This window comes from Molothrus aeneus, chromosome 22, assembly GCF_037042795.1.
Source record: "Molothrus aeneus isolate 106 chromosome 22, BPBGC_Maene_1.0, whole genome shotgun sequence".
NCBI classification, from domain to species: Eukaryota; Metazoa; Chordata; class Aves; order Passeriformes; family Icteridae; genus Molothrus; species Molothrus aeneus.
Window position 1 is genome coordinate 2,796,038 of NC_089667.1, and position 18,025 is coordinate 2,814,062.

The window sequence follows — 18,025 nt, forward strand, 5'->3', positions numbered from 1 at the left end:
CTCAGATCCCTGCCCCTCGCGCCGTGCAGCCTCGGAGGCTACGGGGATGACTTGGCAGTGATATATTTACTACAATTACCATCTCCCTTCCCAGAGGAGGAAAAAAAAATAGATGAATAATATGTTTTGAAGGTGTCATGGAGTGAAAGCAAGAGAGGAGCTTGAGCCTGAACTTATGAATAACTTATAGGCTTCCTCCCTTCATGCAGCTGCTCCGTTTGGGCTTATCTTTCTCACCCGTGGGAGGTGTAATGAAAGGAGCAGAGCTGGGCACCCGTGGGCACGAGTCTGTCTGGCTCCGTGTGTCCCCTGCACGCCAGGGCTCGGGGGTGCTGGAATGCCTTTGTGTGGACACGTGGGCAGGGCCGTGCGTGGAGCTTTACAAATTCTTCCCATTGTCAAGAAGAAAGGGTCATTTTGCACATAATTCACCGCTGGTGTTTCTGGCAGAGTGGTGGGAGCGTTGCTTTCACTCTCCCCTTGCACTGGGGAGCCACGAGGAGAAGTCATTTCGGATGGGGAAGCAGGTGAGCCCTGCAAGCCTTAAAATCTGGGAGGTTTTGGTTGCGTTCGTGACACAGCTGGAAATTCCCTCCCCGGCCTCATGTGGTGGCTTAGCCTACCCAAGTCTTATTTTTCCAGCCCTAAAATGAGAAGTAATTTGCTCTTGTCTCAACACCTTCCTCTGCTTTCTCTATTTTGACTTGAAGAGCTCAAGGGAGGGACTGTTTTTACCGGGTGTACACACGGAGTGGAGCATAATGGAACCAGGATCTTATCAAAGGCACGCCAATGCTATTGTAATGCATACAGTAATTATAGGGATGTATATGGAGGGATGATGAAAAAAAACCCAATGAAACATGGCATTTCCCTCTGGAAAAAATGTTAGTGAAGTAAAACCACGCCTGGGAGTATGTCAGTTCCAGCAAAAAATGTCTATTAAAAATTATGCAGTGCTGCTCAGCAAGGTCACAGCGCTCCTTTTAGAGCCAGTTAGAGGTTTCCTTGCAAAGCAGCACATCAGGATTTTTTTTTTTTCCCTGCAGACTTTTAGCCAAGGTGTTGTGTTTTGGGCTTTTATTCAGATTTAGGGGCAGAAAAAAATTGAATTTCATAGAAATTTTGCAGGAATTTCTGCCGAGAGGAGCCTTCTGCATGGAGGGATGGTGTCCCTGGTTAACACCAGGTATAAATATATATTTATATATGATTTCCCATGAATAACTTGTCCCCCCATCCCTATCTCAGGAGTGCAGCCCTGCTATCTGCATGTTCCTATCAGCCCAGCACGTAGATATGGACGAGTGTAATGGAGATATTAGGCATTTATTGCAAGGCATTCTGTTGAACATCACCTGCTGCTCAACATGAAAAGTTGATGTTCCCAAAGCCACAAGCCAAAGGCTCCTTAAGAGCTGTTCTGGTGCACTGGTAAATATCCGTGCTCAGAGCAGGCGCTGTGTGGATTAATAATGCATGGAGCAAATCTGTAGGAAGAGCAGCGACTGCGTAGGGCTGACTTAGAAACTGCTCTCCCTGCTTAGGCAAACAGGCAGGGAAGTTGTGTTTTTTAAAGCATAATGTGTTGGTAATAAACCAAACCAACCTAATTGACCATTTCCAGCTGCTCCAAACGCAGTCGCTGGCTCGGCAAGCTGGGGGTCAAAGGAGCTTTGCCAAGGGTGGTAAAAATTGCTGTGTGGCATCTCATGGTAGGCAATTTATGCAGGTGGAATCGTGGGGAGGTTGACATGGGATGGGATTAGGAATCTTTCCCCCTTTCCAGGGGTTTTCTATCAGCTGGTGGTCGCTGGAGCAGCAGTTAGTTTGTGCTCCCAGCCCTGATATCATGACAAGATTAAATCCTCCACATCCTGTATTTGGCTCTGGAGAAGTGTCCTGCTGCACCACCGGGTCATTAATGCCACTGTGCTCATTAGCTCTCGCTGTCCTAATGAGCTGGGAGGTGCTGCAGGCCCTGGCAGGGTGTGGGGTGCTCCTGGTGGTGCCAGGAGCTGGTGGTGGATCCACTGGACCTCCTCAGGGTCTGTGGGTTGAACCAAGCCTTGGGTGGGGACAGGAAGGAGAGCTAAGAGCCCTCTGCAGCAGCCTGCAGCCACTTTTTGGCAACTCCCCGTGGAAATTGGTGGGACACAGCAGTGGAGGTGCTGGGGAGCACCCAAGGAAGGGTGAATGCATCTTGTCTGTGGCTGGGGACAGTGTCACCCTTTGGCTGGTGGCAGGGACGTGCAGGCATCAAACAGGGCAGGTAGGAGCACCCAGCCTGAGCTGCCAATCCCTCCCAACGTTTGACATTTGAATTCTTGTCAGATCTGAGGACGGGGCTTGAGCAGAGGGACCTGTGCTTTGTCACCTTCCTGCAGCACAAGGACTGGCCTGGATCTGACTCAGAGAGTCCCTGGGTGATAGAGAGAGAAACACAGCTGGATTTCCAAGAGTTCGCAGCCAAGTCTTCTTCTGAATTGCAAAGTGAACAGCTCAGATTTTTGGAAGCCTCTGAGGAGGCATAAATACAAAAAGCCAGAATATCTTTAATTTTTTTTCCTCTTTGTCATTTTTCTCCTGGCTATAATGTTGTTTGAAGGGGCTGTGAGTCACCCCGAGCAATCAAATGAGACATCCTTATCACTTATGAAAATAATATTTAATGTGATAGTTTTTATTTAGGTTGTTTTAAAGGGGTCTCTGCGGGTTCTGAGCCTCAGATATTCTTTTATTGGACAAAGGGTGGAATAATTTAAGGTTTTTGTTTCAAGGACCTTTTCTGTGTGGGCATGTGGGTGTCATGCTCTTGATGCTGGGTTGTGGTGTGGACAGATGTGTTTGGTTTGGGAATCCTGAAGTGGAGAGAAGCCTATTTTATTTCTGGTGTTGTGAAATAGGGACCAGTGGTTGGCATGGGCAAGGAGCTGAGGTAACAGGAGTGTGTTCAATCCTAAACTGGGTCCAAGGGGCCCAGATGCTGCTCAGAGCAGGGGCTTGGTGTGAGGAATCAGATGAGCATGGTTACAGCATGGAAAACCCCCCTTGATCTGGACTAAAAGGAGATTTCTGCTCCAAACTGAAGAGGTTTTCCTTATTAAATTTGCTTCTAGAGCCATTTCTACGTGGGTTTAGGTGCACAAGGGGAAGAGGCTTGTAGGGGCTGTCCTGCAGAGATCAGGCCCCCAGGAGCAGGTGCCCCTCTTCCTTTGGGGCCAGGCAGGTGGGACGCAGGGTGGGTGTGTGGGTGTGAATCCCTCCCACCACCGTGCAGCTGGGGAAACTGAGTCACAGCACTGCTGCAGCTGCTCCAGGAGGGATTCACCCCCTTTCCCAGAGGGGAAGAGCTTTGGGGGGGTTTCAAGGGTGCTCTGGGGGTGTGTGGGTGATGGAGCAGGGGGGTGAATGCTAAAGGGTAATGTAGGGGGGTGCAGATGCCCAGGGGATGTGGGTGCTGGCTGCCAGGGGAGTTTGGGGGGATGCTGGAGCTGGGGGGATGCAGATGGAGGGGGGAACCCTGGGGGCTGCGGATGCCAACACTGAGGGGGATGTGGATGCTGAGGGGTGGGGTGGTGCAGATCCTGGTGGGATGAGGGGGCTGCAGATGCCCCGGGAGGGGCAGTTTGGGGGTGTAGATGCCCGGGGGGGCAGTTTGGGGGTGTGGATGCCCGGGGGGGGCAGTTTGGGGGGGTGGATGCCAGGGGGAAGTTGGGGACTGCGGGTGCTGACAGTGACGGGGGTGCGGGTGCTGGTGGGGTTAGGGGGATGCAGAAATTGGGGGTGCCGATGCTGGCGGGGTACTCGGGGTGTCTTTGCCGCTGGGTGCGGGGGTGCGGGTGCTGGTGGGGTTAGGGGGGTGCAGATGTTGGGGGTGCACATGCCCGTGGGTGTTTGGGGTCTCTTTGCCGTTGGGGTGCGGGACTGCGGGTGCCGGGTGTCCCGATGCTGGTGGGGTTGGGGGGTGCAGATATGGGGGGTGCAGATGCTGGGGGGGTGCTCAGGGCGTCTTTGCCGCTGGGGTGCGGGTGCCGGCAGGGTCCGGATGGTACTGGGGTTAGGGGGATGCAGATATTGGGGGTGCCGATGCCGGCGGGGTTCTCGGGGTGTCTTTGCCGCCGGGGTGCGGATGCCGGCAGGGTCCGGATGGTACTGGGGTTAGGGGGATGCAGATATTGGGGGTGCCGATGCCGGCGGGGTTCTCGGGGTGTCTTTGCCGCCGGGGTGCGGATGCCGGCAGGGTCCGGATGGTGCTGGGGTTAAGCGGTGCAGATGTTGGGGGTGCAGATATTGGGGGTGCCGATGCCGGCGGGGTTCTCGGGGTGTCTTTGCCGCGGGGGTGCGGGGGTGCGGGTGCCGGCAGGGTGCGGGTGCCGGCGCGGGGGGGCCCCGCAGCCAATGAATGCTGCGCGGGGGCGGCTGCGTGCGCGGCCGGCGGCGTGTTGCAGCCGGGCGGCGTGTGCGGGCCGGAGCGGCGGGCACGCAGCGCCTGTCCTCGCACCTGCAACCCCTTCCGACCCCCTTCCCCCCCCTTTTTTTTTTCTTTTGGGTTTTTTCCCCCCTCCCCCACCCTTCTGCGCTTTTTTCCTTTTTTTTTTTTTTTTTCCCCTTCCTTTTTCCTTCCCCCCCCCCCGCCCCTCTTCCTGCGCTTTGCTCCGGGAAAACGCTGGATTTTAAACCTTTCCCTGCCCGGCAGTGAGTGGGGAAGGAGAAGGAAAACCATGGCCCAGGCCAAAATGCACCACCCCGTCTCTTGGGTGATCTTCGCCGGGATGGCCGCGCTCCTCCTCCCCCAAGGTAGGGAACGCCGCGGGGGACGCAGCCCGGGCGGGCGGAGGATGCGCGGTCCCACAGCAGCACCCTCCGAGGGGGCTGGGGGATGAGAATCCCCCCAGAGTGGGCATGAGGATCCCTCCAGAGCGGGGACAGAGCTGGGAAATTGTCCCCAGCCCGCCGTGAAGTTGCGGGGGATGCGGATGCGGGTGCGGCGCAGGAATTCCCGGTGCTCCGGGCTGGCGGCGGGGGGGACAGCGCTCCCCTGGCGTCCTGATTATCTTTGCGGGTGCAGGAGGACTCTGCCATCCCAGCACGATTCTGGCAGGATCAGTGATCCAACAGGCTGGGGGACACGGTGGGGGGACCGGGGTTCCTCCGTGCTCCCCCCACGCCTTTGCTTTTCCAGCAAGGTCGTCCGAAAAACTCGGTGCAGCCCCGCTCCCGCCGGGCTGGGAGTTGGGAAGTCCTGGTCCAGTCTGTCCCGGATCAGCACGGCTGCCTCCCCCCAGCCGGGGGACGGTGCTTGGAGGGGAGGGGGGGCTGTGCAAGGGGGAAAAAAAAGAGCAAAAAGCGAAGGGAAAAGGAGGGGGGAAGAGGCGGCAGGAGCCAGCCCCATCTGGCCGGGAGCGCCGAGCCTGTCAGCTCGCGTTAGGCTCCTCGCAGCCATCTGGAGGGGCTGTGGGAGCGGGGTTTCCTCCATGGGAGGAGAGGATGGAGCCGCATCCTGCCCCGGGCCGCCGCGGGAGCTCGGGATGCGCAGGGGATGCGCCAGGGGGATGCTGCTGCGCCTGGAGCGGGGCTCCGGGGCGGGATGCGGGCACTTCCCGGGGACACGGATGCACCCCGGGAGGGGATGCAGGCGCTCCTTGGAGCAGGGATGCACCCCCGGGGCGATGCGAGTATTCCTGGGCCAGACGGATGCAGCCCGGGGGGATGCGGGGTCTCCCGAGGATGGATGCGCCCGGCGGGGTGAATGCACCTCCTTCTCCACAGGCGGATCCTGCTCCCTCTGCGCTGCTCCCAGGTGCCCGCGGAAGGCTGGGGATGTCCAAAGCAGCCCAGCCTCGTCCCCCGTGTGCCGAGGAGCGCTGCAGCAGGAGCCGGGCGGGCTCTGGGAGCCCAGCGGGTGCGGGGCTGGGGGCTGCGGGGTGGCCAGGGATGCTCACTGGGTGTCTCCCACCACAAACTTCTCTCTGCTGGGCAAACCGGGCCCGCTGCTGCTGCTGCGGGGGGAGAGCCCCCCGTGCCGTATCGACCGGCACAGGCTGCTTAACATGCACATCACACGGTGCCGAGGCATCGCTCCTCTTCGCCTTCCTCCCGCTCTCCGTCTCGCAGGGCTGCTGCTGCCCGCCCGGCATTCCTGCATCCCAGGGGCTTCCCCCGCTCCCAGCCCTGCAGGGAACCCGGGCGGGGTGTGAAGGGTCGGGGCTCCCCAGGAGAGGGATGAAGCTGCGCCTTTCCCTCCTCACTTCTCCTGCTCGGAATTGAGGCTTCATTTGTTTTATTATTTCATTATTTTATTATTTTTTAATGCTTGCTTTGGGGCTCCTCACCTGGCTTCCTTGCAGTCTTATTCCATGCCTCTGGTCATCCTTCCTGCTTCCTTTCCTTGCTCCTATCAAAGCTTCCAGATCAAAAAGTAGTTGTTTTTTTATTTCTTTATTTATTATTTTTTATAACTCTCCTGGGCAGCAGAGCAGTGGGGAGGAATGTGCTGACTCCCTGAGCCCAAAATCCCCCAATTCCCTGCATTTCAGGAATCTGATGTGGGTGCCAGAAGTCCCTGAGTCACTCCTGGAGTGAGGGAAAGCAGGGAGCCACGTTATTCTGTGGGCTGGGGAGGACCCAGGGCAGAGCTGTGGGGAACTGGGTGAAATATTGCCCAGGGCAGCCTTTGGCAGCAAAAAGTTGGGGCCTTTTTGGGGCTGGGAGTTGCTGCATTGTTGGAAGGAAGGAGTCCCCTTGGGAGTTTTTTTCTTGCGTAATTTTATTTAAGAGTCATTCAAAAAACCCCTCAAACACACCCTACGAATAATTTTGTATTTTAGCACAAACTTTTAAAGAGAGTTTTGAGAAATTTGGGTTCATTCAAGCCCAAGGTAATATTTAGGTTTGTATGCAGTGCTGAAAATCAGCAGTAATGTGCTTCTGCTTCATGAATTCTTCTGCTAATCCCAGCAGTTTTTGGAATTCATAAGTTTTCCCCTTTGTTTGGTGTCCAGAAGTGGAGCTGCCTTGTGTTTGAAAAGGTGAAAATAATTGTCATGCAGGAAAACTGTGTTTGGCACAAACCTCCTCCAAATATCTCCAGAGATGTGTGCTGCCCTCTGCAGCGGCTCGTCCTCCCCTGGGTCATTTCCCTATTTCCAGCCAAAAAACCAAGAAGAAAAGTGGTTTGTGAGTGTGCTTGAAAGGAAAGTGGAGCATGAAGTGGGATAATTCAGAGGCATTTGACCACCTGCATTTGTGCAAACATCTGTGGGTCCTCCAAGTTTTGCAGACTCACTTTTGTGGAAATTTTGTTCATTTGTTGGATTTGTGGAATTGCGGCCCTAAAATGGGAGCTGTTGAGGGTTGTGTCCATCAGGAAAGAGCCCCCTGAGCCCTGGAATGTCCAGGGTGGTTGGACACCAAGGGAGCTGGAGAGAGAGGCTGGGGCATTTCTTGGATGCTGCATCCCTTGAGAAGGAGCTGCAGGTGTCCATTGCATCCACTCACGAGAAGGGTGGATCCAGAAAACCTCCAGCCACAACTTGGGAGAGGAGATGGGAAGAGGGGAGGTTGCAGAGGGCTGGGATAGCCCCAGGCTTCGGGAAGTGAACGGCAATTTGGCAACACAGCTCTCATTGTGTTTGCTCTGTGTCTTCTGTGTGATTTTTAAATAGCAGCAATGAAAATCCAAAATATCCTCACACAGGGCCCAGGCAGCAGAATTTTCCCTTCCCCCTTTCCTGGCTCAAAGCAAAGGGGTGTCCTCACTTATGCCCCATGTCCTTGACCCACAGCCCACCTGGATTTCTTAAGGAAGGGGCAAAAATCTCACCCCAGCACTCGGGAGTGGAAGAGACAAGAAAACTCTTCACTCAGCCACACGTAAAAGGATTAACCAGGCTAAAAGGTCATAGAAGATTTAGCTGGGCCTTTAGCATCAGTAAGCCAAGAATTATGGGAATTTGATTTACAAATTAGCATAAAGACCTTATTCTAATAAGCATACAAGCTGAAATAGGTATGTAAAATAATAGCATGTGTCAACATCCTACACAGAGCGTTCCTCATCCGAAAGAATTATTCGCTCGTTCGATGTGGCTGGGATGCAGATAATTCCCAAAGTGAGACAGGCTGTGCTGGTGTGTGATGGAAAGGCTGGATCTGACCCAGAGACACATCCACAGGCAGGAGGGGCTGGGTGCTTCCCCTTAGGAAAGGCAGGATTTGGAATCTGGGTTGGGGCTATGGAAAAAAAAAAAATGTTATCCCCAAAAAATGCTGCCCCCCAAAAATGATATCCCCAAAAAATGCTGTGCCCAAAAATACTATCCTAAAAAATACTACTCCCAAAAAAAAACTATCTCAAAAGAGTGCCACCCCCCAAAAAATGCTGCCCCCAAAAAATGCTACACCTGAAAAATGCTGTCCCCCAAAAATGCTGTGCCCAAAATCCTGTGTGAATTTTCTATCAGTGGAGGGGTGAGGGGAAACCTCCTGCTACTCCCAAAAAATTCTACCCCCAAAAAATGCTGTCCCCAGAATCCTGTGTGAATTTTCTCTCAGTGGAGGGGTGAGGGGGAAACCTCGGGCTACTCCCAAAAAATACTATCCCCAAAAAATACTATCCCCAAAAAATGCTGTCCCCCAAGAAATGCCATCACCAAAAAATGCTACCCCTAGAATCCCGTGTGAATTTTCTCTCAGTGGAGGGGTGAGGGGAAACCTGCTAATCCCCAAAAATGCCGCCCCCAAAAACCCCTATCCCCCAAGAAATGCTATCACCAGAAAATGCTGTCACCAAAAAATGCTGTCGCCAAAAAATTCTACCCCCAGAATCCAATGAGAATTTTCTCTCAGTGGAGGGGTGAGGGGGAAACCTCGGGCTACTCCCAAAAAATGCTGCCCCCAAAATCCTGTGAGAGTTTTCTCTCAGTGGAGGGGTGAGGGGAATCCTCCTGGCAGCTCGTGCAGGAGGTAATTGCACTAATGAATGTGTATAAGAAAAATTACGTGTATCGACATCTTTTTGTGAATGCTCGGATTTATTGGTCCTCAGGAAAAATATTAGATGTGGTTAATAGTTATCACACAGGTCAATAAAACATGATATTCACCCCAACGGCAGAAAATAGCTTTTTAATAGGTAATAACAGTAATAATCAATACCTACATGATTAGATAACCCAGTTATATGCAGTACATAAAAGGAGGGGAATGCACTCTGCCTGCTCGATGCTGGATTTGGAGCGTGGCTGAACATCTGTCACTGCTGTTGATTCCCAGCAGGGCTGAGGAGGTATCAGCACCTCTGGAAATCAGGAACCACGTGGCATTAATTGGCACATTTTTAAGATTCATCAGAGCAAGCAGGAACCTGAGAAGACCTTTGGAAAGCAGCTGAGCTGTGCAAAACGCTGGAGGCACCCAAAATGCTGGAAAGGGGATGGGATTTTGGTGTGGGTGGTGGAGCTGCAGGTGGGTTTTCCAAGTGTGTTGTCATCTCACTGCAGGGGTTCCATGCTGTTGTCTCTTTATCACAAAAGTTCCATATCTTCTTGCTGTTTCTCCTGAGTCAGCCCCTCACACTGTTAGGTGCCACACTGTTGTCTCTTTATCACAAAAGTTTCACACCTTCCTGGTGTTTCTCATGGGCAGCTCCTCAGAGCACTGACCCTTTCTTCTTCACAAAGCAGCCACTGACTCCAGTTCCCTCCTCAAGGGGCCAACCACTCTTTTATAGCATCTTCTTCTCACTGGGTACAGCTCTGGCCTGTTAAAGTCAGGCCTGCTCCTAATCTTTCATAATTGGCCCAGCTGCACTCCTTAGGGGTAAGAATACTTTCTACACTATCTTTATTTTCTTATATTCTATCCCACTACACAAGTGTGGATTTCTGCTGCTTCCCTGGGGGCCTCCCTGTGCTGAGCTGGTTACACAGCTGTAATACAAGGAGGATACAAGGAGGATACAAGGAGGAGTAAAGTTGTTGTAGTTGCTCCATGCTGTGGTTGTGGAGAGATCTCAATGATAAAAATCATGATCAAAATAATTAAAAAAAATCAAAGTGCAATGGAAGCTCCATTGTGTGTAATAAATTCCCTTGCAGCACAGGAGGAGGTGCTGGAGTAGGTTTGTGTAGTAGCTACACCAGGTTTAGGAGCCTCACTGGTGGGCTGGAGACGTGTGAGGTCCCATCATTTCAGGACAAATTTCAGGATTTGCAGTCGTTTCCTGGCCATGAAGCACATGTGAACCAGGTGCCTGTGGCCACCCTGTGGTGGGTATGTGAGGAGGAAAGGATGGAACACCACCTCAGGTGTTCATGGCCAGGGTTTGGAGCTGCAGCTTGGCCTTGGAGTTGAGCTCTTGCCTTCTAGCAGGGACCAAGATGAGCAAAAATGCCAGATTTGGGGATTCCGTGGAAGCCCAGGTTGGTGTCCAACTTCTCTCTCTTTCCCACATTTGGGATGAGCTTCATGGGTCAGAAGGAGATAAATATCAGTTTGATAAGTAGAGAGGATCAGGTGGGAGCTGGGAGCTTGTAAAAAATCTGCTCTGGTAACCTCAGGGACCATCCCTGTGTGCAGGGCTGGGGCTCTGGAGGCTGCTGTCAGTTTTGGGATATCCCTGTGCTTCACAAAAGCTGCTTCTCCTTTCTCCACATAAGAATTTTGACCAGCACAATAACCCTGGCTCGTGGTTTTTCCATCTTCCTTTAACTTACTCCTGAGACGAGTGCATTTGATATTTGAGTGTCTGCTTTGTGTATTTTTCTTGCAGTTTTCACTTAAAAATACCTATATTTTGATTTCCTCCCCCATTTTATTTTTTCCCCATGGGGAAGAAATTGATCAGTTGACAGATCTAGGTCAGGTTAGTGAGCAGGGCTTGCTGTTTTCTGTGATAAACCAGGAGTGGATGGGGAGAGCTCTTCCCAGGAAGCTCCAGTCAGTCAGTGGAGGTGAAATTCAGCTTTCCTCAGCCTGGGAAACACGTTGTGAGGAGCAAATATTTGGCCATGAGGATCAAAAAAAGACCTTTATTTGTGTTTGTCTTTGCTTCCCAAACTTCAGTAGTGGCAAGAAAGGGAAAAATGTTCCTTGCTTGTTCTCCAGTTGAAGGGACAAGAGCTTTAAAGAGGGGAAATGGGATTTTTTAAGCATTACTGTCATTCTCCTTTGATGGGCAGTGACAAATCTCCCATTAGACTCAAACCTGATCCATCTCTGATGTTCATGGCAAAAGCTTGGAGCTGTGCCTTGGACTTGGAGTTGAGCTCTTGGTTTCAAACAGGAGCCAAAATGAGCAAGGTGCCAGATTTGGGGATTTTGTAGTGGAAGTCCAAGCCATGCTTCTGTCTTCTGTTGCCAGCCAGCACCACACGTGGGTTTTTCATGCCTTTAGAGGCTTTTATAGGAAAAAAACCAGACTGGGAGAGCTGGGGGTGCTCACCTGGAGAGGAGAAGGCTCCAAAGAGAGCTCAGAGCCCCTTGCAGGGGCTAAAGGGGCTCCAGGAGAGCTGGAGAGGGACTGGGGACAAGGGATGGAGGGGCAGGACCCAGGGAATGGCTCCCAGTGCCAGAGGGCAGGGCTGGATGGGAGATTGGGAAGAAATTCTTGGCTGTGAGGGTGTGAAGATCCCAGAACAGTGTGCCCAGAGCAGCTGTGGCTTCCCCTGTATCTCTGGAAGTGTTGAAAGCCAGGCTGGATGGGGCTTGGAGCCACCTGGGATAGTGGAAGCTGTCCTGTCCATGGCAGGGGTTGGAATAGGAGGATCTTTAAGGTCCCTTCCCAACCCAAACCATTCTGGGATTCTCTGAAAAAACAGGAACACAAAGAGTGATCCCTTTGCACCCCTTGGGGCACCCCAACCCCTGCATCCTGCAGGAATTGCATCCCAGCACATCTGGAGCTGTGGCTGGCACTGGGAGGAGCTGCCACCTTCCTCCTCCTCCTCCTCCTCCTCCCCAAGCAGGCACCTTGCTCGTGGTCAACAATAAATCAGAGGTGCTGCCTTGCCAGGCTCTGCTCTCTGCTGCCAGGAGGCAGAGCTCGGATTTTTGATGTGCTTAACAGTTAATATGTCTAATGCTGAAAGCTGTTGTAAATTAATTGACCTCTTGGCCCCTTGTCCTGTTGACTGTTCCCACTAAAGACAGTGGTTGGTTCTTGGCATTCTTGCCCCCCTCCTCCACCTCCCAGTAATGCTTTGCTTGCTAATCAGGGCAGTCAAAAAAAAGGAGCCTTGACTCTGAAATGCTTCAGAGGAGCTGCAGGGGCAGGTCAGGATTCTGGGCATCCACTGTGCCTGAATCCCTGGTGCTCAGAGTATTCCCTGTGTGCTCTGCATGGAACCCTCTGCCTTCCCACGGGCACAGTGGGGATGGAGGTGCTGCCAGAGTGAAAAGCCCCAGCACAGCCCCAGGGACCCTCTGGAGGTGGATGGAAGGGTCACCTCTCTGCGCTGGGTGAGCTGTGGCTCACCCCAGGATGTGGGTCTGGCTTGGAGGAAGGATGAGGGTGGGTTCTCATCAGGGATTTTTTGGAAATTACAGAAAAATATCCCAGAACAGTTTGGGTTGAAAAGGACCTTAAATCTCATCTCATTCCTGTGGTAACCACATATCCTCTGAGCAGAGAGAGACATAGCTGTCCCAGGATTTTCCTGGGAAGCTGTGAGAAAGTTTGGAGAAAGAATTAAAACAATTATTATCTCTCTTTCTGTAAATGTTGTTTATAAATATGATTCTCCGGAGTGTGCTATTCATAGTTCACCAGCAGGAGAGAGAAGATTCCTAAAGGCCAATCAGGTCTTAGGTCCACCATTGTTCCTACAAGAACTGTGGGTTTCTAAATAAAGTGCTTTTCATGCTTTCTGATGATGGAGTCTCTGTGTCACCTTTGTCTGTCTCCAATACCCCTTTGGTGATGCATTCCACCCCTGCCATGGGCAGGAACACCTTCCACTAGACCAGGCTGCTCCAAGCCCCATCCAACCCAGCCTTGAGGGGTTGGTGTATTTTCCTTGCACACTGCTGATCCTGGGAACCCTGATTTAGCTTGGAAAGGAGCTTGGAAAACCACAAATGCTCAGTCCAGAGGGCTGGTTTGTGTCCTCCAGTGACTCATGGTGGGAGAGAGAGAGAGCAGCTGCTAAGGAGTGGGAAATGCCACGGGAAATTGTGTAATATTAGAAACGAAGCGGAATGTTTCAGGTTTTTCTAATTCCAAAATGAAATAATAATTAAAAAAAGAACAATCACAAATTCCCAGTGAAAGTAAATTCTGGGAAGAGTAAGGATTGATTTTTGAAACATTTTCTTCGGAGCTCGCTGAGGCTTTATGTACAAAGTTGTGAAGTGATTTAAAAAAAAAAAAAAAAAGAGCTCCAAAGGCCGTGTTCCAGCAGTATCAAAGAGCCTGGAGTCTCCAGCCTTGTTCCATTTTGTATTGTTATTTCTTCAAAACAGATCCTTTGCTAATGTTTCCATTTTACTAGAAACAGAATTCTTGATTTAAAGAACTGGTTTGAAAGCCAGACCTGACCCGCCTCACTGGAAGCGTGACAGGCCCACAGAGCAAAGCAAGGTTCATTAATGCCATAATATTCTCTTTCTTTTTTTGGTGTTTGGGGCTTTTTTTTCCCCTCTTCGAGGAGTTATCTGGTGAATAGCACTTGGTTCCTGGCTTGGTTTGGGTGTTTTTAGCTTTCATTCCCTTTCTACAGGACAGATGGTATTTAGAGATCACAGGGTGCCTCCGTTAGACTTTTACTTTTCCAAAGTCAATTCCCCAAGCCAGCAGTGGGGTTTTTGATAGCGGGCCAAGGTGCAGGAGAGCGGCAGGGCTGGCTGGCACGGGGTGCATTTGGATTTAGGATGAGTGACATCTCTCTTAATGAAGCTCGTTTTGGAACAAAGCTGGCGAGGAGCAGGATCCGTGATCCATTAGAGGCTGGGGTAGTGGCAGAGCCAAAACTGCCTTGTCACTGGAGACAACATGAAAAAAACGTGTATTATTTATTGTTTACTTTTTGTGCCGCTTTTCTGCACGTCAATGCTTCCCATTGTATGTTTTGGCCTTCAAAACCTGACACCACATTAGAAACCATCTCCAAAGCCCCCAAATAATGCATAAACTATGATTATTCCTTCTGATCCACTTGTGTTTATGTAAATGGCTGGAAAAGCATTTTTCAGCTTATTTCAGAAGCTTAAGGGATTCATACCAAGCCTATTATTGAAAAATCAGAAAGTGAAAAGCAACTTCTGAGACAAGGAATTAGCAACTCAATGGCAGCGCTGGTGCTGTGGGGTCTGGCTGGACCACAGATGGGAATTCCCTTGGGATTCAAAAATCCAGCAGGTTCGGTGGGCTTCGAGGGGAGAGGGGACTCAGAGGAGGCTTGGGGTCAATCCAAAGGGTTGAGGGGCTGCAGGGGCAGCTGGGGCACAAACCATTGGTGCTGCTGGGGCTGCTGGTCTGGGTTTTGGGGGGTGAAGCCCCCAGGCACTTGGGGAATAATCTCTTGCATCCGTGGGTGGGAAGGGGCTGGCAGTGCCATCCTTGCTCCATGCAAACCTTTTCACTCTGTCCCAGGAGAGGTGGGACCAGATGCAGATTCTCTTTGGGCTCCATCCCGTTCCAACCAGCCCTGCAGCATCTCATCCCTCCTCTCCTGCTGCCTTTTTTTCCCTGGTTTGGTCCCTTTCCCCCTTCCTTATGTTAATTTCCCACCTGAGCACCAAGTACTTTATAAATAGCAAATCTGAAATGAATTTCCTAGCAGCAATCATTATCTCCCTCGACAGCCATTAAACATTCACACAAGCAGAGCAAAATGACAAAGGGGATTGATTTTTACAGTATGTTGGGGGGAGGTAGGAGAAAGGAAATATGTTGACAAGGCTTTTTTTTTTTTTCTCCTTATTTCCCCCCTCTCTCCATTCTCCCCTCCCTTCCACATCCTCTATCTTGGTGGAAATCAAAATCACCCTTTTGGAGATTGGGTTGGGAGGGGATGGGAGACAGCGAAGTTGGAAATAAATAACAATAAATTTAAAAAGAAAAGGTGAAAACCAAAAAGCAGCAAGTTCTTCTTCGAGCAGCAAGCTCTGCTCCCTTCCTCTGCAGCCCCCGGAAGCCTCGCTCCGATCCGCTGGCCACGTACAAGTGGTAAACACGAAGTTGGTTCCGTGGCCTGGCTGTGGAGATGAATATGTCAGAGCTAATGCCTGTGAAGATGGAGGGGTGGGCTGCAGGGAAAGGGGGGGCCCAATCTGGGAGCCTGCTCAGCAGAATAAATGTGTTGATGCAATCGTTGGGAGCGGGCGAGCCGCGGCCGAATGAGGCACTGTAGCTGAAAATTTAACTTTGATTTCAATTTTCATATTTGTCAGCAATAATTAGATTCAAGAAATGTTTTTGCCACTGTTCTAAAATACTAATAAGTAGGAGCCTTTGTAGTATGGCTAATGGAGTCTTTTTTTTCCTAGTGGGCTAGAAAAATTCCATTAAAGGGAAAAGTCATACTATATTACTGTGCTTCAACATGCAGTGGCTTTGCTGCCACAGGAATATCTGTGCTGGGAAACAGTGCAGGGATGATGCTGATGCTGCTTCCTGCGGCTGGGATTGGGCAGGGCCAGAGGGGACCCCCCACATCAAACTGGGCAGGGAGTGATGCTCTGAGGGGCTGCTTTGGGAAGCTTTTGAACTGCTCATGGGATGATATCCCAGTGGCTCTCATCCAGCAGGCTTTGGCAAATTGTTTTGGTGTTGCCATTTCCCTTTGGGTTTGACGCCTTGGATCAATGAGGAATTTCCCCTTGTTGGCTCTGCCAAAGGCAGAAAGCTCCTTCCACCCCTCCCCAGCCTGCAGGGTGGATTTCCTTGGCAGCACTGCCAGGTTTTATCCCAGGGAGATGCCGGCAAGGAAAGCGATATTAAATTTGCTGGCGATATGCAGAGCAAATGGGGAAGCTCTAAGTTGTGTCATTCTCAAGTTACTTCAGCCTATTAAGCAAACAAAAGCACTTGTGGAGTGAGAAATGGAAATGGCCAACGTGGCCCGATTAATCCTGGAAGTACAATTCCATTAATAAGCCAGCTTTTAATAGGTGGCTCTTTCCAGGAGCTGCTGGGACGAAGAATTGATGTATTCACTGTAATTGTATTGCAACTAATAGGATCAGAAGAAAATTGTATGGAGAACTTATTCCTTTGCCACCATATTCCAATCAGTTGAAATAATACAGGAGGGCCCAGCATGGTAATGAGACTTAAATCTAAACAGGAATATTTTAAATTTTAGTGTGAGGGGGGGTTGGCGTGTGCTTTTGCTTCCCCCTAGATTGGGCAGAAATAAAAGGAAATAAAAGAGCAGTTCAGAGAGGAGCTGGAGGAAATGGGGATCCCAATCCCAGTGGAAATGCTCCATGGTTGGGTGCTGGGGCTGCTGTCTCAGCTGGGGATGGGATGTGGCTGCTGGTGCAGAGCTGTGCCAGCTCAGCCTCTGTCCTGAATACTAAGGGGGGTGTCTGGATGCCCAGGGATGGGACTGCCCCCTTGGCATCTCACCCAGAGCCTTTTGTTCCCGTCATTGGCAGCGAGAGGAGCCTTCCCCCTCTGCAGTCGCTGTGGTTCACTGGCAGAGCTCATTAACGAGCCTCAGGTCCTCCCTCCATTCATCCCCCATTTATTCCCAACTCCATCTGCAGACTCTGATGGTTTGCTGATCCTTTCTTCCCAAAGAACTCCTGCAAAACCCCACCTTCTGCTTTAGGGAAAAAATGTACCTTTGTGGCTGCAGCTCTGGGCCCCTGTGGGCTGCAGAGAGGGATTTGGGCTTTAATCCATGAGTGTCTCTCCAAGGGACCTTGGAAGAGAAGAACTGTGCAAATCCCAGGCAGGCTGGGTGGCTCAGCACATCCAAGCTGATGCACAGCAGTGCCCCAGGATGCAGATCTCCACAATATCAATGGAATTGTGGAACGATGCACATTAAAGCAAGGGAAATACCAATGTGGGAGCTGCCTGACCCAGAATCTGTGTGGCCCATGATTTGTGGCGCTGGGGCTTTGCCATGAGAAGTTTGCAATCACTTTTTGTCTGTTCATCACTGGTTCAGGGCTGTTTGTTTTTCACTCCTCCTCCCTATTTGTATGCAAGCTCTGACCCTGCTTTGGTAACAGGCTAGAGAGTAAATAGAAAGGGGAGGGAAAAAAAAAAGGCAAGGGAAAAAAAAGCCAAGGCACAGTTCAGCTCAAATCCCCAAGGAAACAGATGTGATTGCCTTCCAGAAATGGCTCCAATAAGGCCAGAAAGGAATATTGCTTTTATAGCTTTTGGGATATAAAACATTTAGAAAATGTGATTGACTGGTAGTGCCTAATTTATCATTTATCCATTTCTCCCTCCACCCAAACACAGCAGTATCCTCAGACATACTCATTCCCACCTTTTTTTGGCTCTGTGCCTCTTTCCTGTGTGTGACACACGTGCACACCCATGTGTCCTTGCACGCTGAGCTGTGTGCACACACAGGCACGTGTTCCCCCACGCTCCTGGCTCCTTGTCCCTGTGCCTGTGTCATGGATTTATCATCGTTCTGCTAAGCACTCAAACTCCTGTGGCTATTTATAATTAATGCTCAGAAACCTGCCAATCCATTTAATGACACCAGGAGGTCACGGCCTCCCTTATAGCTTCCCATTAATCATCATTAGAACAGTTCTGGGTTTTTTACGTTCTTTTAAAATGTTAATTCACCTTTATAATGCTCCTTTCAGCTCTGACTGTAAAGGGATACTCTGTAGTCACTCCAGACTGTCTTGCAAGTGTGTGCAGGTGAAAGGCTCAGTGGGACAATTGCACTTGATAAAGTCTCTTGGATGTCTCCCGCTGGAATGAATTACACTCACAAGCTCTGCCAGATGGGATTTCTGCACTGCCCTCTGCCGCCGGCTCCTCGCACGCTGCTGGCTCAGCTCCCTCCCTGCCGGCTCCATCCCTCACCACTCGTCCCTCCTG

The 18,025-nt window shown here is 51.0% G+C and overlaps 1 protein-coding gene across 1 annotated transcript in view; it reads left to right on the top strand.

Annotated features, from left to right (window-relative positions):
• The first annotated feature begins 4,636 nt into the window (after positions 1-4,636).
• The window catches only part of NTM (neurotrimin), a 390,965-nt gene continuing 377,576 nt past the window's right edge, over positions 4,637-18,025 (top strand). Inside the window, exon 1 of the mRNA XM_066564272.1 lies at positions 4,637-4,800. Coding sequence (XP_066420369.1) covers positions 4,725-4,800 — 76 coding nt within the window. The 5' untranslated portion in view covers positions 4,637-4,724. The remainder of the gene's footprint in view (positions 4,801-18,025) is intronic.